At 45.5% G+C, this 21,500-nt stretch overlaps 1 protein-coding gene across 2 annotated transcripts in view; it reads left to right on the plus strand.

Annotated features, from left to right (window-relative positions):
- Window positions 1-21,500, plus strand: part of LOC309327821 (immunoglobulin superfamily member 1-like) — a 70,408-nt gene continuing 48,908 nt past the window's right edge. The window contains exons 1-9 of one of the 2 annotated variants that reach the window (XM_081837346.1): window positions 1-196; window positions 328-363; window positions 1,252-1,545; window positions 2,071-2,364; window positions 2,578-2,880; window positions 3,930-4,220; window positions 14,895-15,173; window positions 15,820-16,110; window positions 17,268-17,558. In XM_081837346.1, the coding sequence (XP_081693472.1) occupies window positions 133-196; window positions 328-363; window positions 1,252-1,545; window positions 2,071-2,364; window positions 2,578-2,880; window positions 3,930-4,220; window positions 14,895-15,173; window positions 15,820-16,110; window positions 17,268-17,558 (2,143 nt within the window). In that variant the 5' untranslated portion in view covers window positions 1-132. The other variant, XM_081837347.1, reaches the window with a different exon arrangement.

Genomic DNA, 21,500 nt, shown 5'->3' on the forward strand with positions numbered 1-21,500 from the left:
ACAACAGCACTGGCCAATCAGAGAGGAGTCATTTCTTCTGTGGAAGAGCTGCAGCACAGAACATTGCTGGGTTTCAGCGGCAACAGCCTCCAGCTGAGACCTTCACTCGGGAGACAGCAGAATTAGGAGCAAATGGAACAAACAGCTGGCTACAGAAGCCACGCCATGAAATTCCCTTCCAGCATCCTCTTTCTAGGTTGGTCTCACAAGTCCTTGGAGGGCGGTGGGGTCAGAGTGTTTGCAAGAGCAGGCCTGGGAGAATGGAGGCCCGGCTTCCATTTCTGTTGCTCAGATATCTTGACTCTAAATGGATCCTCTCCTTTCCAGGGTGTTGGCTGACCAGCCAGTGGCAGATCTCCAGAGGTGAGTGTCAGCCAGCCGTGAGAATGGTGATAAAAATAGGGGGTGAGAAGAATGGGAACTAAATGCCGTAGACTCCTCCAACCAGGACTACTTTTCTCATGGTAGACAATAAGTGGCAGTTGCCAAACTTTCTCTGTCTCATATTCAGCGCTGTTTTTCAGTCGGAACTCAGTTCCAGCCCTATTAGGTGGGAGCAATTGCCATGATCAGAGAACAAGGGAGGCTTTCATGGTGAGTTCCGGTACCTCTTTTTCTAGAAAAGTTGTACAGCTCATATTTATTTGTCTCTATACAGCCTGTCAAGGAAACCGTCCTCCCAGTTATCCACTTCAGTTTATTTCTCTTGGGTGCAAGGGCTGTTTAGACACAGGGATCCTTAGTCCTGCCCCTCCAACTGTAAACATCACCAGACACTAAGGGAGAATCTTCTCTTTCATTGCCTCCCGGGTGCATGAATCGCAACAGACGCTGTCCTGCCTGTCTCCTGTGTCTTGGCTTATGCAGGAGAGTGAGCAAATAAAGGACCTCAGGTTCTGGACTCTTCTACTTCCTCTCCACCCTGTCCTCCTCCAACATCAACAGGGAAGGGGAAGTTAAAGAGCCCTCCCCCCCCCCTCTGCTATCTCAGAAGTGAGTCATTGGTTGAAGGCTATATTGTTGGCCCTACAGCTGTTGCTCAGCTCAAAATATGATTCCTACTTCTTTTGAAAACAGCTTGGTGATGAGGAATATGTGAAAATATAGATATATGTCAACTGGAAAATGTTACTGATAAATATACGTACCACACTTTTGTGGATTTTTGTACCCTGATACAAGTCTACTACAAGTCTCCCATTACTACTGCTCTGCTTTCCAAATCTCACTCCTGTTATCTTTCTTTCCCAGGACAGCTTTATCGGAAGCCTTCCATCTCAGTGAGACCTAGTCCTCAGGTCATCCTAGGTGAAGATTTCTATATCCGGTGTGGGAATGAACTTAACTCAAAAGCAACTTTCTACCTTGTCAAGGAAGGAGGGAGTTCAGCGGCTGTGGATTCTAAGACTGCTTTATATTATACAGATTTTCCCCTTTCTAATGCCAAACATGTAGAACCCAATGGTGGGGTCTACAAGTGCAAATATTGCTTTAATGAAAATACATGCTCAGAATTCAGCAATAATGTTTATGTCAACATAACAGGTGAGAATTTTGTTCTATCTTTAGACCTATTCATGTGCAGGGCATACTTACGTTGAAAGAAAAGCAGTTTCTTGTTTTAAGCTCTAACCTTAATGTCCCCACTCCTTCAGGCAAGAATCACATGCTACATGTGGTTGTCTGCAGAGAATCCACTGCATGGACACACATGTAAGGATTCTGCGTGATTGCAGCTGGTTACATATGCCTAGGTGGGAATGTCTCTGCAGACAACCCCATGGAGCACATGGGTGCTGCATAACGACAGGAGGGGGCCACTCTGTGTCACCATTTGAGGCAAAATGGGAATGTGCCACTCCTTGCACACCCCTCACTTCTGTTCCTGCCACAATGCCCCCCTTCTTGCCAAATGCGACAAGAGTCAGGCTGTTGCATATGGCATTGCCACTCATCTTCTCTGTCCCAGGTGAGCAGATATTCCAAGAGCAGGAAAAAGTTTCCTATTTTTTAGAGTGATACAGTTGCAGATGTTCCACCTTCCGCATATCAGCTCTCTCTCTTTCGCAGGGCAGCTTTATCGAAAGCCTTCCATTTCTGTGAGTCCCAGTCCTCTCGTCATCCCAGGGACACGATTCTTCATCCACTGTAGAAATGAATACCATGAACAAGCAACTTTCTATTTCTCCAAGGAAGGGACTCCGGGGCATTTGTTTTCTAGGACTGATTCATTTAGTACTGTATTTCACATTCCTAATGCCATGCAAACAGATGGAGGGATCTACCTGTGTTCGTATTGCTTCATTCAAGACCAAGTTAAAAAATGCTCAGGTTCCAGCGACAGAGTTCACGTCAACATAACAGGTGAGGGCTCAGCTCCGTCTTGGTGTGCCAGTTTCACAAATGATACTAAAGTGCAGGTCGAATTTATTGCATCTTCAACCAGAAGGAAATGATGCATCTTCTCTCTCATTCTCTTTCTATATTACATTCCTAGAAGATTGTAGTTCTGCCTTCTGCTGAATGTTGGAGTTGCACCAGCCCTTAAACATCCCTCTTCTTCTCTTTCCCATTCAGAGCATTTCTATCCCAAACCTTCCATTTCAGTGAGTTCACATGAAATAATTGCCCTGGGGGAAAATGCAACCATCCGCTGTAAGAGTGAAGAGAGCCCAATGGCAGAAATCACTCTGCTGAGAGAAGATTCTTGGGGTAACTGTGAGATCAAGAAGATGGAACTAGGCAGTATTTTATTTCCCATTCTCAATGCTAAACGAACTGATGGAGGGATCTACTTTTGTACCTATTGCTTCCAATCAGACTTAGACTTCAATCAGCGATGCTCAAACTACAGTGACAGAGTATACATCAACATAACAGGTGAGATTCTGTCTTGGGTTGCATCCACACCAAAGACTCTTATACCACTTTAGCAGTCATGGCTTCCTCCGTGTAGTTTGGGAACTGTAGTTTAACCAAAAGGTTAAAGTTTCTGTCAGAGAGTCCTTTGCCAGTGTGATGAAGCAGTTGATGGTTCTGGCTAGGACTTGGCTCAAATCCCTATTCAGGTGCGAAACTCATTGGATGAGATTCAAGCACACTCCTGTTGTGAGGACAAAATGAGGTAAAGAACCATTATCCTGGCTTGAGTGTCTTGGGATATAGTTGAAAAAATAATGATTAATTAGCTAATTGCATGTCTTAATATATCTTAATATACAGTTGAGAAGATGTTTATATGCTGTTTATATTTTGAAAAGCAGAGGCACTCAGGTTCATAGTCAATAATCCAAGTTAACATATTTTTGTTAGGGTTGCAATGCATTATTTTGGAAGATTGCAGCTTAGATAGATCTGCCTTTAAGTCTCTGTTAAATCAAATTTCTCATCTGCCTTTCCTTCACTCCATCACCTGAAAATGAAGGAGAAATTGTTACATTTTTTGGCTGATTATATGGCATTGGCACATATTGGCTCAGGCCTCTGGTGAAGACTAATGGTTTGACTCAGTATAAAGCACATTTTCTTATGCGCTCTGCATTATTTATTCACCAGCTACTGGTTTTGATGGGGCAGGGATAATATTCAGGGACTAGCATATGTTTCAGCCTCCCTTCCTGCCCTCTACTTCAGAGATTGTGATTCACCTTGCCCATACTTTCAAACATGTGTTTGCACCATTAAGGGGTAGAAAGATGGGGGGGGGGGGTGAAGCGGAAATAATTTGGAAGATAAAGTATTTGGATGCTACTCTCTTTGCACAGTGTGCCTGCACAGTATATCCAATACATGTCCATTGAAGGTGATTTTGTGCATAGCAAAAAGGTCTTTTGATCTGATGCAAATTAGCAGGATGCATTAAATGCATCACAAGCAAAACGTCTGAATCCTTTCTTGGCTGTTTTTTCTTTTCTTTTTCCTAACACTAGATCCCTGGCTTTCTAAACCTTCCATCATTCTGACACGAACCCAGCAGATTTCTACTGGGATGAATGTCAGCATTGAGTGTCAGGGGGCAAAGAGTTATGTGACCTTCTCCTTGTTCAAATCAAACAACCTGATAGCATCACAGGAGGCGGAAGGGAACAGAAATGCAACCAAGTTCTTTTTCTCTGAAGTGCGGTTGGAGGCTGGAGGGAGCTACACCTGCCGATATCACCGCAGAGGTGACTCCTTTCTTTGGTCAGAGTCCAGTGACCCCATGGAACTGGTTGTGACAGGTGAGGAGCTTCCATAGGTCTTTCTCTCACCTTTCTCCTAACTCTCACTCTCTGTGCATGAGCTCTAGGGATTATGGCTGTCAAAGCCAAATACCACCCTAGGAGGCCTTGAGCCACATTACAAGGAATGCAGGAACTGGGCATTTGGGTTTACGTCAGCAACGGGTTACTAGAGGCAAGATCAGAAATGAAGATGATAGCATCCAAGGTGAGGTCCATGGGAGATGGAGGTACATGGAGATAGCAGGAAGCCCATCTCAATATTCACTTACTTGGGGCATGTAAGGGAATGTGATATGGCTTTCTGCACTTGTGTCATGTAATCATTGGCTGGTAGGCCAATATCTTGGGTTGGCCCTGCATCCTGTTGGAGAATACATGTGATTTAATCAACCATGATGCTGGGACCAGACACGTGGATCATTCCAACTTCAAAGCTGGTGCTCTCCTTTCTGGCATGGCATCAGTTACCCCAACCAATTTGCCGTGCTCACAGGATTGTGTCATCTGCACCTATATTTCCAGTGTAAAGGAAATTCAGTGTGTGTGTGTGTGTGTGTGTGAGAGAGAGAGAGAGAGAGAGAGAGAGAGAGAGAGAGAGAGATATGGATGGCATACACAGCATTTAAAGCACATGACTCATTCAAAAGAATCCAGAGAACTGTGGTTTGATAAAGATAGTGGGAATAGTAAGTCTGTAAAGAATAGCTTCTGTGGAAACCAAGGCTTTCCTAGGATTATTGATGGGAAAGCAAGGTGGGTGTCCATACTGTGCAGTAGATAGAAAGCTTTTGTCGTAAGAATGACCCCTGCAGAATCAGACCCAAGGCCCATCTGGTCCAGCATTCCCGTCTCCGAGTGGCCACCCAGAAGCTTATGGGAAGCCCACAAGCAGCTTAATGCATGCAACAGCCCTCTTGTGCGCATGATCTTCAGCAACAGATGTTCAGAGGTATACTGCCTGTGATGGTGGAGGTATAGCACATGCATGGCCATCATGACTAGTCCTGAGTGATGTGGTCATGCAGGGGTTAATGGATGCATGTAAGGGAACTGGGAGGCGGTCTTGTGGACGTTGATTGATAGATCCAAAGGCCAATAAGAGGATCATTCCTAATAGCTACTGGACACTGCACAATAGCATTAGTAGCATTCTAACTGTCACCTGGTTTTACAGAGAGATTTGCAGTCATCCTGTGGGCAAGCATTGTGGCTGGACTTTTCCTTCTGATTCTCTTCCTGCTGGTACTTGCCTTTATGTTGTACAGGAAACGCAGAAAGGGTGAGTGGGCCTCTGAATGGACTGCTTTACAATGGCTGAGATTAAAGCATGCAAAACTCTTTTTGTAGCAGTATAGGTTTTCAGTGGCCTGAACAGAAAGTTATCTCTAGCAGACGAAAAATTTTCTGTGTGTGTTATTTAAATTTATTTTAAAAAGCAATTTAGTTTATGGGTTACCTTGGTGGAAATTTTTCCAATGCAGAGTGACACACAGCCTCACAGAAACGAAGCAAGACGTTTTCTCCATCCATGAAGAGCAAGGTCTTAGTCAGCCTTTCCCAGCCTGATGTCCTTCTTGTGGAAGTTTTTGGATGACAACTCCAGCATGGCCAATAGTCAGGGTGATAGGACTTGTAGTCTAAAACACCTGGAGGGCACCAGGTTAGGGAAGGCTGGTCTTAAGGGTTAGGCTACATGGGGAGGGAGCAGAATCCACAAAGCTGCTCTGAAACAGATTGGGCCAAGAATCTCATGCTCTCTTTCTGATCTGCAGGTTCCACAGCCCACGAAAGAAGCCAACCACCGAACATAGTAAGCTTTCCTAGCAACAAAAACTTCCCTGTAAACAAAAACCTTTATGACTGTGGACATCCTGCCAACCTCCCACACTCCAGACCCTTCAATCTAAGAAGGAAAAAAGCGCATCTCTGCCAGTGTGGTGTAGTGGTTAAGAGCGGTGGACTCGTAATCTGGGGAACCGGGTTTGCATCCCCGCTCCTCCACATGCAGCTGCTGGGTGACCTTGGGCCAGTCACACTTCTCTGAAGTCTTTCAGCCCCACTCACCTCACAGAGTGTTTGTTGTGGGGGAGGGAAAGGGAAAGGGAAAGGAGATTGTTAGCCGCTTTGAGACTCCTTCGGGTAGTGATAAAGCATGATATCAAATCCAAACTCCTCCTCCTCTTCTCCTTCTAACCAATATGGTGGAGAAAACAGACCATAGAGACAGAAAAAGATACAGCCTGTGAAACACTTCAGATGTCAGACCGAAAACAGCCATTGGCAATTATAACCTCTGGATCCCAATAGGGGTGTGGTTTTATTCATACATCTCTATGTGAGAGTCCTAGGCCACTTAGGATTCACTAACAGTGTATAAAGCAGCTCAATTTTATAACAGACGTTTGTGGAAAGGGAAGCTGCATTGCAAATGTACCCCTTTAGCTTTAGGGGTGGCAGAGTTATGTATATTCTATTTATTTTTCAGCAGTAGGCTCATTTGACTGTGAGTGTGCAGGCATGTGCAGAGTGCCAAGTAACACTCATCCTCTTGACAGCTGAGTGGCAGCCCCAGGTGCAGTGGCGGAGTTTGCCGCTCCTGCACCCAGAGCACCGGGGTAGGACGATCCCTCCCACAGGGCGGGACAATCCTCAGGGGGGGGTTCCATTCACAGAGCAGCAGCGCGATCCTCTGTGGGGGATTTTGTTACCCCCCTCTGTAGTGGCAGAGACTGCATGCTAAATATCTCCCTCTCCCTCCCCTCTCCATAGTCCCTGGAATCCAACAGCAGAGAAGACCCTGATGGAGTTTCTTACGCTGCCCTGAACCACGGGGCCCTGAAATCCAAACAGGTACCCGATGCTGACAGGATCCCTGAGAGCTGTACTTACGCAACATTGGCCCAAGGCAGACCAAAGTAGGACTGACAAGCAGGACCTCTTAGGACGTAGAGACTTCTGGGACCTCGGCTGATCCTTGGTTTGCAGGGACATTTCTAGCAGGACAATGCTTCTTAGTAGAGCCTTCTTCACTGAGAGAACCTGCTGCTCCCACCAAAGAGCTGGGCACCCCAAATATGTATGCACTCTTCTTCTTTGACCACTGACGACCTCCTTTCTGTAGAGTTCTTCCTTAGGCTCCTGGCTCACTAAGGTGGTTTGCCCCTGCGGTTGAGAACATCGCCTAATCCAGGGTTGAGAATCTTCAGCACTACATTTTATCATATGTGGTGGACGTCTAAGATAATAAAAGTTTTCTGGGAGATGATATATAATGAAATGGAAAAAAATGTTTAAAATAACTTTTGCTTTTTAAAAAAACCCAGAAGCTTTTCTATTAGGAATTATAGACACCGAAATTTCAAAAGATCAGAAAAGACTTTTTACATACGGGACAACAGTCGCTCGGATGCTATTAGCTCAGAGATGGAAAGAAGGCAAAGTCTCTACCAGAGAGGAATGGACTGTGCCGAAATGGCAAAGCTGACTGGAAAGCTCAGGAACCAAGAGGACAAAAACTTCAAAAACAGAATGGGGGGAAATTATAGTTTATTTAGGAAACCAGTGTAAGATGATGGAAACATTAGCAGGATTTTAATCTCACTTGTAATGTAACAGATATCTTGGATAATATGGATTGATACAAATTATAGATTATGCAACAATATGCAGATTTTAATGTTGATATTAACATCCATGGAGGGGGTGGGGTGAAGCCATGAGATTCAGAGTAATCTCTATATATGAATATGTATTTGGATTGTTATACAGTGGTACCTTGGTTTACAACAATAATCTGTTCCGGAGGAGCAGTTGTAAACCAAAACTGGTTGTAACCCAAGGCATGCTTTCGCTAATGGGGCCTCCCCCCCCCAAAAAAAGGGTTGTAATCCCCCAAAAAGGGGCACACACTTCTGGGTTTTATGTCGTTGTAATCCTAAATGGTTGCAAGCCAAGGTACCACTGTAATTCTATATTTGTAAAATAAATTTTAAAAAAATTCAAAAAAGATAATCTTCAACTCTGTGGATTGAATATTCTGTACTCAAATTCCCAAATGCATGTTTACACTGCTAGCCTTTTTAAAATTGTCTTTTTATTGAAACCTGTGTATCTATGCTTAGGTCTGAGCCAGGAGCACTGTGCTGGTCCCATGGGTTACCCAAGAGGCGAAGTCCAAGTCCAGTCCATGGTCAAAGGTGCAACGAGGGAGCAGTCCGTAATAGCTGAAGCTGGGTGCAGGGCAGGGAGTCGGGTGAAGTCAGGTACAGGCATGCAAGCAGTGAACCAGGGCGGGTCAGGAGCTCAGGCAAGAAAGCAGGACAGGGTTCAGGCAGGAACTATCAACAATGTCACTCCCGCAACTTGGGACTGGGGCTGCTTGGCTTTTATCTGCCCTGAGGCATAGGGCGGCCCCGATCCTCAGGTGACTCACCTCTCCTGGCCTAGAGGCGAGCACTCCTCCTGCGGGAACTTAGTTCCCTCCACCTCTCTGCCCTAAGCCTCTGCAGCTCAGGAGAGGCTGGAGGGTTACCGGACCCAGAGGCAACCTCAGCTTCCTCTGACGGGGCTGAGAGTGGAGCACTTGCAGGCAATGAGTCCTCCATCACCTCAGGAGCCAGAGCAGACTCAGCTGGTGCCTGTACCTGAGGATCCAGCACAGGTGAGGACCCTTCAGGCTCAAGCCTCAGCTGGTTCTGGAGGCAGGGAATCCTGTGCAGGCTGGGATTCCTCAGGTTCAGCATCCAAGTCTGAATCCCAGGCTATCACAAGCACACTCAAAGTGCAAACCTGCACCTTCGGGGGGAGTGTTACCCGATCCAGCACAAACTGAATCTCTATTCCCTGTCCTGCCTTCTGACTGACTGTCAGGGGCTGGACTGAGGAGGAATGGTGGGGCTGCTCCCCCTTCTCCTGAACCTTCCTGAGACCAGGAGGACAGTCTCGATTTAGAGCAGTGGTTTGCAGAAGGGCATAGTTCACAGTCTGCAGAGGGCAGAAGATGGGAAATACTAGAAGAGGAACAGCAGGAAGAAAGGGAAGCCACGGGAGAGAGGCAGCCGACAGACACATTTTCTTTGGAAAGCATTCCTGAGCCCCCCTCGCCCAGGACTAGAGTAGCTGAACAGAGAGCTGAGAGACAGAAAGCCCAGACCAACCAGCACAAGGAAGACGTAGTATGAGAGAGACGAAGGGGGTGGGACTTTACTTGGAGCAGCACCATTTCTAGAGAGAGAGATTGTTGAATAAACTACTGTATTTTTCACTCTATAAGACGCACCAGACCACAAGACGCACCTAGTTTTGGGAGGAGGCAAACAGGAAAAAAAAATCTGAATGTCAGAAGCCAGAACAGCAAGAGGGATCGCTACACAGTGAAAGCAGTGATCCCTCTTGCTGTTCTGGCTTCTGGGATAGCTGTGCAGCCTGCATTTGCTCCATAAGACGCACACACATTTCCCCTTACTTTTTAGGAGGGAAAAAGTGAGTCTTATAGAGCAAAATATACGGTAATTGGTAAGAACTCTTCTTTTCCTTTATCTGCTTCTTTGCTGCCACCATGGGATTCACTGAAGCCTTGACACTGACCAAGAGCGCCTCAGTCTTGCCTGGACTGAGTTTCAATTTGTTGGCCTTCATCCAATACTTTAGTGATGACAGACTGAGTTGAGAACCAAGAAAGCTGCTTTGGACTTGGGCAGAAAGGAGAAATAGAGCTGGGTGTCATCAGGCTGCTGGGGACAACAACCCCCCCCCCAAAGTCCAGGTGACCTCTCCCAGGAGCTTCATGATAACATTTCTTTCCATGCAAAAAAGAACAATAGTGAATGTTGCATTTAGCTGCTGTTTAAAATTCACAATAGGAAGCAGATTAAGACTGAAATCTTAACCCCACTTACCTGGGAGTAGGCCTCACTGAATGAATTAGGATATATTTCTTAGGTTAGCATAACGTAGTTAGGAGTGCAGGCCTAATGGATATAAGATGTCTTTGGCAACAAAATACACTTCAGGGGAAAAAAAAGGGGGGGGGGGAAATACCAGTATATATCAATGAATATCAAAATAATTTATATTGCAGAGCCATTCATGCTTCTATTCACACATATATGTGTGCCCTTATTTTTTTAAAAAAGTATGTTATAAGGAAGAAAGATTAAAACTTACAGAGCAAGAGTCAGTGCCACAGTGGCAGTTGAATGTATGGCTGGAAGGAAATCCACTTGGTTGTTTGTTTCGAACAGATTCCCAGGATCTAATCCACAATAGCAATATTTGGCACAATGCTTCTTGGTCGCTGCCTCTGGCCGACTCATGAGTCAGATGACAGATGATGCCACTACTTCTTCTCTTTTAGTCTGGAATTTTTTTGGACTCAGCTTGTGACAGCTTTTTCATTTTTTGCCCTGCTCTTGCCCTCTTGGTTTCCACATGAGCCAGCTCCCCCCTACTTCTACTTCATTTTGATAGTCGTAGAGATAACATACTGAGCTACAAGGGCAATTTTGCCTGATTTTCCTCCACCCTGCACTGCACTTCACAAGCAGAAGGCGATGTGAAAGACTATGAGGGAGTCAATCTAGATTTCACAAGGAAGAAGGCTGAGCTGCTAGATGTCCTCTTTTCCCCAGACATGTCTTCTTTTTCATGCGTATGTAAAATGAGAGTCATCGGAGTGATCCATAGTTAAAAGTAGAAGTCTGCAAATGTCTCCTCCTTTGCGGTCTTCAAAATATGGCAACCCTATGATACCCCCCCCCCACATTACTGTTTGAAATTTCTACCCCTACATCTCCCCCAGCTTTCCTGACCCCAACCAGTTCTTTATTCTACTGAGAACTGTGCCTCTGAAGAACACACTTCCAAGAAACAGCAGACAAGAATCAGGGGGTGGTTGGGTAGAGGCTGCTTGCTTCATGGGAAGATGGGACTTGGGCTACCCTATGTAGGGATGTCTATAGATGCTGGGAGAGGATAGGTTTATTTAAAAGGGAAGCTTAGCAAGGCTAGTTTTAGTCTTTTAGTTTAAGTAATGCAGGTTGCTTCTGGATTATCCTGCTGTTTCCCCCTTTTCTCTCCCTTAAAACAATAATCACACAAACAGTCTTGCAAAAGGTAAAAGCAACATTTACTCATTCAGAGTATCTGTTGCAGAATAAGTGATACAGGAGTTTTGTTCAGGCGGACTTAAAATGGTAGTTCAGTTCGACATATTTTAGTCTAGCTTAAGATGGAGTTTGAGCTACAGCTCAGACTTAGCAGCTCTGATTTCTGGCTTGGAGATGAGATGAAGAGTAAGAGTGAAGAGAGGCAAAGGAGAAGGTGCCCAGGTAAGGGGAATATATAGGGCCACACCCTCTCCCTCTCAGGGCACAGTGGGATTGCCACTCGCAAAGTCCTCTCTAGTAAACTTACAGGTAAACTCTGTGAGCTTCAGCTCCCATCATGGGCCTATCTAGCAAACACGAATCGTTGGTTTGACTGCATTGTAAATATTCCACACCTAAAAGCTGAACAGAGGCAAGTTGTCAAGTCCCAGTGGGCTGCCCAGGACTTGACCTTGCAATGACTTGTGACTGGCAATACCAGATTCCTTTCGCCCTCACAATACTGCTGAGAATCCCTCTGTCCAGTGACATAGCATGGGTTGCTTGCGCCCGGAGCTGTACAGAGCGGGGTGGATGGGAGAGAAATGGACAGAGGACACATGCACATTCAACTGCTTAACACCGTCCATGTCACCCGGGAGATTGCAGCAGCAGAGATAAGAAAAGACTTTTTCCATTGTCTGGAGAGGTCATTTCCTGGTTTGGATGCAGAAGCTATTTTCAATAGAGCCCAGCGACGGAAATGCACAACGGCATCGAGGCAGCACTGGGTGTTGAAATTTTGTGCCCCATACAATTTTGTGCCTGGGGCAATCACCCCTCTGCCCCCCCCCCCATGCTACACCACTGCCTTTGTCTCAGGACAACAGCTATAAAAAAGCACAGGGGATACAATCTATACTAAACCATTTTTCCAAAAAATGCAGAAGTTTCATCTGTTCACTTCCGTTCCTTTCATTGTGCAACCCACAGTTGTGACACAATAGGAGATGTGGTTAATCAGGCAGTCTAGGGAAGGGACTATGATCTGAATATCAAATCAGAGAGAAGCGATTTGTGCTGAGGATCCGCTGTGTAACAGAAAGTTGCCGGATTTCAGCAGCAACAGCTGCCAACCAAGACCGTCATTTAGGACACAGCAAAGATAGGAGCAAACAGGACTCCCTGCTAGCGGCAGAACCCACGCCATGAGGCTGTCTTCCAGCATCCTTTTTCTTGGTTAGTATCCCACCTTGCAGGATGGTGGGGGCAGAGCAAGTGGCCAAGGTGCTGTGGGGAGCTCAGAGGACCAGCTTCAGATCCTTTCGCTCAGATGTCTCGCCTCTAACACAATCCTCTCCTTTCCAGGGTGTTGGCTGACCAGGCAGTGGCAAACGGCTAGAGGTAAGTTTGGGTCAACGAAATTATCCCAAGAGTGGGAGAGAGGCATAGGACAGAATGGGAGTTCAATGCCAGGGCCTCCCACAATCAAGCTTGCTTTTCTCACTACTGCTGGAGTTCCCACACTTTCCCTGTAGTGTGCAAGGATGACAGGTGCAAGTGCCCCACCCTCCTTTGTCTTTAGACAACCTGTGTTCATCTCAGCTGTCCATGTGTCACTCTGAAGTTTCTGTAGGAATGTTAAGGATGGTAAAGGTAAAGGGACCCCTGACCATTAGGTCCAGTCGTGGCCGACTCTGGGGTTGCGGCGCTCATCTTGCTTTATTGGCCTAGGGAGCCGGCGTACAGCTTCCGGGTCACGTGGCCAGCATTACTAAGCAGTGGCGTAGCGTGGGTTGTCAGCACTCGGGGCAAGGCAAGTAATTTGCGCCCCCTAACCCGTGGATTTTAGCACTCGAGTGCGAGCCCCCCCCCAGGTGTTGCACCCTGTGCGGCTGGCCCCGCTGCACCCCCCCATGCTACGCCACTGTTACTAAGCCACTTCTGGCGAACCAGAGCAGCACACGGAAACGCCGTTTACCCTCCCGTTGGAGCGGTACCTATTTATCTACTTGCACTTTTGACGTGCTTTCGAACTGCCATGTTGGCAGGAGCTCACCCTGTTGGGGGGATTCGAACCGCCAACCTTCTGATTGGCAAGTCCTAGGCTCTGTGGTTTAACCCACAGTGCCACCTGCATCCCATTAAGTAATGTAGGAGAGGTTAAATTTATTAGATATGCTCCTTCCTCGCTCATGCTAGTGAGCATAGAGCACATCACATTCCTTGCAGTAAATAACAATAACAACTACTACTACCACTATTTACTGTAAGGAATGCTATTACTACTACTACTACTACTATTTCTATTACTATTATTATTATCCCCAGCCACTCTGGGAGGCTTCCATCAGAATATTAAAAGCACAATAAAACTTCAGACATTAAAAACTTCCCTAAACAGGGCTGCCTTCAGATGTCTTCTAAAAGTCAAATAGTTGTTTATTTCCTTGACATCTGATGGGAGCTTGTTCCACAGGATGGGCGCCACTACCGAGAAGGCTCTCTGCCTAGTGACGCTTGTTGATGGCTGGTTTCAGCCTTTTAACGAAGCAATCCAGGATGCCCTTTGTACAGACGAGCTTTTTCCTGGTCATTTCCCCTTTATTTCCCTCTTAAAACAATAACAACACAAAGCCATCTTATTAAAATAAGAATAAAGTTGACAGACATTCAGCAGCAATCTGAAGGCAGGCTTTAGCTGCAGCTTTGGTTTCATTTGCAGGAAAATGTAGACAAGAGAAGTGCAGTTTCAGACATACAACATGTGGCCTACATCCTTTGTTATGGATGAGGCTGCATTTGAAGAGCAGGATCAAGAGCAGGTCAAAAGAGATCCAAAAGAGAGGTTCAAAAGAAAAAGATGGCTGTGTGCCCAGCCCTTTTATTTGGCTTCTCTTGGGTCACACCTATCTACCTGGTCACACTCAGAGGGAGGTGGCTCCCAACAGGTATTGCAGGAAGTCCTCCCTTTTTGGAGCCACCTTCCTCTGTGTGTCCATTCTAGGAAACAAGGAATGTTGGACTTGACTGCTCTATGTCTACACCCCACATTTCCAAGGAAGGTACTTGCTTCCTTTTGGACTTGGTTCTCTTTTGACTCTTCCTCAAGCTACTGCATCTCTGAGTGATGATAAAACTGCTTTTTAAAACACAAAAGCTTGCTGACCAGAAATTTACACAAACCGATGGATATGGGCTGCGTTGTAGCGGTTCCCAAACTCCCCTTCTCCGGCCATGGATCAGATGAAAATTGGTGAGAGTCTTGGAGGATGACTTAATTCATTTTATGCCTGTTGTAGCTGTTGTAATACACTGTGCCAGATGTCACAAGATTTGTAGGTGTGTGTTTTTTTCTCAGATGGACCACAGTCCCCCTAAATGAAGCTCATGGGCAGCCAGCTGCTCAGGGACCACAGCTTGATGACCCCTGCTCTGTTGGATAATGTCAAAGCCGAGTCATCCAGCACTGCCATTTGAATTTTTGTACAAACTCACTCTATTTGATTCTCCAGCTGCAGATGAAAGCCTCCTATTGCCAGTGTTCCACCTTCCAAACCACCTTCCCATTCTCTTTCTTGATCAGGACAATATCCCGAGCCCTCGATTACAGTGATTCCCAGTCCTAATGTCGCCCTTGGAGGGAATTTCTACATCCAATGTGGGAATCAAGATTATGGAGCCACCTTTGATCTCTACAAGGGAGAACCTGCAAACTATGTGCGATCTGAGAAATCTTCGGCTTATACAGTGGATTTTTTCATTTCTGAGGCCAAACTAGAACATGGAGGAATTTATCAGTGTAGGTATTGCCTCGATCGCCTATGCTCGCATCTAAGTGACCGACTTTACATCAACGTAACAGGTGAGGGCTTCGCTTAGTCTCTGTGTGACAGTTTTACAAATGGCGCTAAAATGGGTGTTGGGTTTATTCCATCTGCCAATCAAATGGGGGGGGGGAATGCACTGATTGAACTATATAACTGAACTGTAACTGCACTGATCAAAATATGTACCTATCAAAAGGGATTCTTTATCCCTAATTAACTATTAGTATTTTATTCCAGATTAAAATGCATTCTCTGTAATCAAAGTCGTAATGGAATGCAGATTGTGTAGCACACTATACAACCCCCTGCTCTGTACTCCATTTGTCACACACCCTGGTCCTAGTCAACTGGCAAGGCAATGGACGTTACTATACAACCTGAAGCCTACAATGGAGGGTCCACAGCAATCCTACCCCAATAGGTTCTGCACCTCTCATAGGGCATCTCTGCAGTGCAGCTTGCCTTTCCCTGACAAGGCTCACATCCCACCTGTGTTCTCTGTCAACTAATCTCCTGAGTAATGGCCTAAAAGCAGCCTATCGATATTCACATTCTGAGTTGCACGTGGTTTTCTACATTCCGCAATAGCATGCAAATCTTTCCCATTTTACAAAACCAGACTATTGTGTAAGATCAAAAGAATTAGGAATCCTTCTTTTTCTCTTTCTCCCCCTGGATAAGCTTCTCCTAAACCTTCCATCTCAGTGAGCCCAGGTGAGGTGATTGCTCTGGAAGGAAATGCCAACATCCACTGTAAGACCAAAGAACAGCAAGAAGTAGAATTTACTCTACACATAAAAAATTCTTCAAATACTTATGAAAACAAGAAGATGGGATTGGGAGAAGTTCTATTTCCTATTATCAATGCCAAAGAATCAGACGGGGGCATCTATCGCTGTAGCTATTGCTTAAAGCTCGAGAACACTCAAGCATGCTCAAACTACAGTGATGAAGTACACATCAAAGTAACAGGTAAGAAGATCCTGTCTTGATCCTTGTATGCATCTTTCACAGATTGCACTAATCCAGGTTTGTATTTGCTGCAATTGTAAATGAAATTGGAAAAGTGTGCTGGCTCCACCATTCCTTAGTTTTAAAAGGAGGTATCTCTTCACGTCACAGTTGGGTATCATTTCAACATTTGTAAATGATGGATTCCCTGACTTCTACAGCATCCTGCCTCTCTGTCTCCTGGCCCCACACCTCTCCAACTCCCTCTTCTGCCTCTAATTCTGAAGTGCCCTCTGCCCCAGACTCTTCCTGCTCACTAAACCCTGTCACCTGGGTATGACCCTTCCTCCTCACAGTCGGCTCTTCCTCCCTCTGACGACTCATCATTGTCCCACCACCAGTCCCCTGGCTCTGAGCCATCTTCCCATGGGGGCTCCTTTGGGGAGTGATGGTGCCCCCCACCTCTCCTCTGCATCCAGACAGTCCACAAGTATTTAAATGCATTCTCTGTAAACATAGTCGTAATGGAATGCAAATTGTGTAGCACACCATATAATCCCCTGCTCTGTACTCCATTTGTCACACACCCAGGCCCTAGTCAACGGACAAGGCAATGGACATTACTATACACCCTGAAGCCTACAATGGAGGGTCCACAGCAATCCTACCCCAATAGGTTCTGTCCCTCTCACAGGGCATCTCTGCTGTGCAGTTTGCCCTTCCCTAACAAGAGTCACATCTCACCTGTGTTCTCGGCCAAATAATCTCCTGAGTACAGTGGTACCTCGGGTTACATACGCTTCAGGTTACATGCGCTTCAGGTTACAGACTCCGCTAACCCAGAAATAGTGCTTCAGGTTAAGAACTTTGCTTCAGGATGAGAACAGAAATCGTGCTCTAGCGGCACGGCGGCAGCAGGAGGGCCCATTAGCTAAAGTGGTGCTTCAAGTTAAGAACAGCTTCAGGTTAAGTATGGACCTCCGGAACGAATTATGTACTTAATCTGAGGTACCACTGTAATGGCATAAAAGCAGCCTATCAATATTCACACTCTGAGTTGCACGTGGTTTTCTATATTCCGCAATACATGCAAATCTTTCCCATTTTACAAAGCCAGACTATTGTGTAAGATCAAAGGATTAAGCATCCCTCTTTTTCTCTTTCTCCCCCTGGATAAGCTTCTCCCAAACCTTCCATCTCAGTGAGCCCAGGTGAGGTGATTGCTCTGGAAGGAAATGCCGACATCCACTGTAAGACAGAAAAACAGCAAGAAGCAGAGTTTATTCTACACATAAAAAATTCTTCAAATACTTACGAAAGCAAGAAGATGGGATCAGGAGAAGTTCTATTTCCCATTATCAATGCCAAAGAATCAGATGGGGGCATCTATCGCTGTAGCTATTGCTTAAAGTTCAAGAGCACTCAAGAATGCTCAAACTACAGTGATGAAGTACACATCAAAGTAACGGGTAAGATCCTGTCTTAATCCTTGTATGCATCTTTCACAGATTGCACTAATCCAGGTTTGTATTTGCTGCAATTGTAAATGAAATTGGAAAAGTGTGCTGGCTCTACCATTCCTTAGTTTTAAAAGGAGGTATCTCTCCCTCTTCAAGTCACAGTTGGGTATCATTTCAACACTTGTAAATGATGGATTCCCTGACTTCTACAGCATCCTGCCTCTCTGTCTCCTGGCCCCTCTCCAACTCCCTCTTCTGCCTCTAATTCTGAACTGCCCTCTGCCCCAGACTCTTCCTGCTCACTAAACCCTGTCACCTGTGTATGACCCTGTGTATGACACAATGCCAGCACCACCATGAACTTATTCCACCATTTAAATCCCTTTATTCTAAGATTTTTCAGGCTTGCTCCATGTTTTTGTTGTTTACTGCTTGTGGTGTCTTTTTGTTGGTGATTTGCATGTAAACCAGCAATACACTATTGCTGCTATTTTCTCTGGGGTTGATTCCAATAATTCATTTTGTGATTTTTCCTCACCCCACCTCACCCCACTGTCTCATCATTAATCTTCAATCTTAGGGGGTTGGGAGTCAATCTATGGGAAGCTTTATTGTCCAGCTTCCTCTTAGTGACTGCATGATTGGCTCAGTTCTGCCCCACCCTCAAAACAGCCTGCTTTAGGAACCTTCTCTGGCAAAAATTTTGCTTCCACAACATTTTCATGGTTGCAGAGGAGGCCAGTGGACAGGGATGTCTGTTCGATCCAAACCCATCCATGAGATCAAGGATTAGGATAGCAGTCTTAGCTGTGCAAAATAGGAATGCATGTCTTGCATATATTATACAGTGGTACTTCTGGTTACAAACTTAATGCGTTCCGGAGGTCTGTTCTTATCCCGAAACTGTTCTTAACCTGAGCTACCTCTTTACCTAATGGGGTCTCCCACTGCCGCCGCACCGCTCGATTTCTGTTCTCATCCAGAGGTAAAGTTCTTAACCCGAGGTACTACTTCCGGGTTAGTGGAGTCTGTAAGCCGAAGTGTTGTAACCCAAGGTGTTTGTAACCCGAGGTACCACTGTATATGATTTGCCTAACTCTTACTGCATTTTTTTTGGTCAAATTTCCATCAGAACATGGTACGTGTGCTGTTGATCCTTTTTTTACAATACGTATTATATGCTGTATGGGACTTCCTTTGTTGATATAGTCCCTTTTAAGGCTAGCTTGTGGGTCGTATGGGAGGTTGTTAGAAATTCTGGAATGTTGAGCTCAAATGCAGATGTTCCTCATTAAGGTCTCAAGACCAGTGCTGAATGTTAATCAAAGACCTGTGGTGGGAACAGGTGCTGATTCCTATGGGATGGAGGGGGTGAGCACCATAATTAGCACTCTCTTAAATCTGGGTGGGGCTGGTATGACGGAGCTTTCATCCTGAAGGGATGATCAGTGCCTGTTCGGACCTTAGATCGAATTTTGCTTTCCTGCTCAGCCTGCTACGATTTGCGTGTTTTGTTTCAGCCAGCTAGATAAGATATTTTGTTATTTTCTTGGCTTCTGAGCAGTCCTAAACTGTGTAATCATGTGAAGTTTTTGCTTTTAACAAAGTCTTGTTTTTAAAAATAAAGTTTTTTTTAATGAGAACTGACTTTAGCTCAAGTTACTGGACCTCCCAGCTGACCCCCAGGCAGTGCTGATCCTGACCTTCTGCTCTCTTCAGCCAGGACCACCCAATCAATCCATTGGTCAATGAAATTTCAAGCCCACATTATGGACCAGTAATTCTGAACAGAACACCCAGCAAATGACCAATCATCAACTGACCACTTTTGGATGCTCCTGCAGTGACATAAAAAACTGAAACGCAACATGTGTACCTGCCATCTTATTAGTGGAGCTGTCAGTTGGTCCACTGCTTGCAGACTTAGTATGCTTTGTATCATCTTTCTGGTTCTAGTCTGGTTTTAGGCAAGTGGAGTAGATTAGAAGACTGCTTCCATTGGCAGGTAGATCCAGCAGGCTGTTCTTATGTTCTTAGAAATCAGAAGGAAGTCCCACTGAACTCAATGGGGCTAAGTATGCTGAGGGCCGCAGCCTTGAGACCATCTCCCTCCTCACCCTGCCTTCATCACAACCAACAACTGAGTAGTAACTCTTCTCTGTCTCACTCTGCAGCAAACACTTCTACATCCATGGAGATCATCATCCGCCTGGGCCTTGCTGGCTTGGTCCTGCTTTCCTTGGTGCTGATCGTGGCTGAGTTCATGTGCAGCAGGCAAGGCTGAGAAGCTCTGTCTTGACTCAGTTCCACAAGTCAAGACCCTTCCATGAGGCATCTGAGACAAGCAAAGCCACAGGAATCCCATAGAGACTGGTTTCATTTCTTGTTCATCTGAAGGCCAAATTTCTATTCTGTGATAACACCAAGAACCGTTTTGGAAGTGGCTGGGGTGGGGTGAGAATACTAGAGGAGACTTCCGGGTCGGCGCCATCACCGAATGGCGGACTCCCTCTGAGCTCCGGAGGGAGCCTGCTGGGCAGGGGTCGGGTCCCGCTGCGCCGGCGACGCGGGGACCCTCAAAAACCATGGGCGGTGATGCCCATGGACTTGGTGACTCGGCGGGCACCGTTTGCGCCCCCCCGACCCACGAAGGAGCCTTTTTAAAGGCTGCGGAGCGGGTGACGGGGGGGTGTGGTGCTATGAGTCCACTGCTTCCCCTGCCTAGTGAAGCCGCATGCTATTCGGCGGAGAGCACCGACTTCTTCTTTTGAAAATTTGGATTAAAAAGAACAACCCGTGAGTAAACTTATCGGACTTAAAAGGAAAAATTTGTTTTACGAATCCGGAGCGAGCGGGGGAGGTGCAAAAAGGAAGTCCCCCCCCCCGTTGTAGATGTTTTAACGCAAGGATTTGACAACTAAGATCGAGAGAAGAATTTGTTTATTCGAAAAAAGTTAATTTCACGAAGGGAAATTACAAGTAATTGTGCTGGAGGAGAAGAGTGGTCTGTGAGAGCTAAAATGTAACCCCCCGGGAACCGGGAGCGATCCGTTATGAGAGACTGGTGAAGAGACATAGAAATTTTGACAGCTGTCAAAGTAGCTGTCAAAGTAGGAGAATAAAAGAGAACTTTGTTACGATGTCTTTGCTGGTTAGATTCGTTACAATTTGGATACAAATTATTGAAAACAAGGGCAACAAGTTATTTAACTTTTGGGTCTGATCTGGAAAGAAACTAAGTTACCATATTCCCTCTAGAGGGAGTTCTGGGACATTGCAAGAGTGGTGGCAAATGGAAAAATACTCATGGAACTGAACAGAATTTGTTATCTCCTGGGAAAGCTGCAAAAACGAAGCATTATTTTGTCTACAGAGGTTTCTACACTAAAGGAGACAATGGATTTATCTATTGAAGAAAGGAAGGGACTTGACGTAAGCTTATGTTCCTGAATGAATAAAGCCTCTGTAGAGGAATTAGAAGTTTTTGAATTAGAAGGTTTTTGCAGCGGAACAGAAAAAGAAACCTGAGGAATAAGAACTGGACTAAACTCAAAGTTGGAACATTTGGGACATCCAGACTTTAAAAGGATCAAGAAACAGAATTTGAGTTATACTCTTAAATATAGAGGTCTGGATGGAAGAAGAATGATCTTTTCTGAGAGTTTCTCTAAGATTGGACCTTTTGAAATTAAAAACTACCAAAAAGACGGCAAAGTGGAATTGAGAGAGATTTAGACATGGACGTGGGATCTCCAGGCCGGCAGTAGACAGATGGATGGACTTTGGAGATCGAAACCGGGAAAGGGGGGAGGGAGATTTGGAACCCAAAGGCTGTAAAATTATATCTTTTTATTTTCTCTTGTTTTACTTTGTGTGATAAAAATAGGGGAATTCGTGGAAGGGAACTGGGGTCGATCTTAGGGAAGTATAAAAAATATAAAGAGAAATGGT

The sequence above is a fragment of the Podarcis erhardii genome (genome assembly GCF_964252035.2).
Source record: "Podarcis erhardii genome assembly, chromosome: 13".
NCBI classification, from domain to species: domain Eukaryota; kingdom Metazoa; phylum Chordata; class Lepidosauria; order Squamata; family Lacertidae; genus Podarcis; species Podarcis erhardii.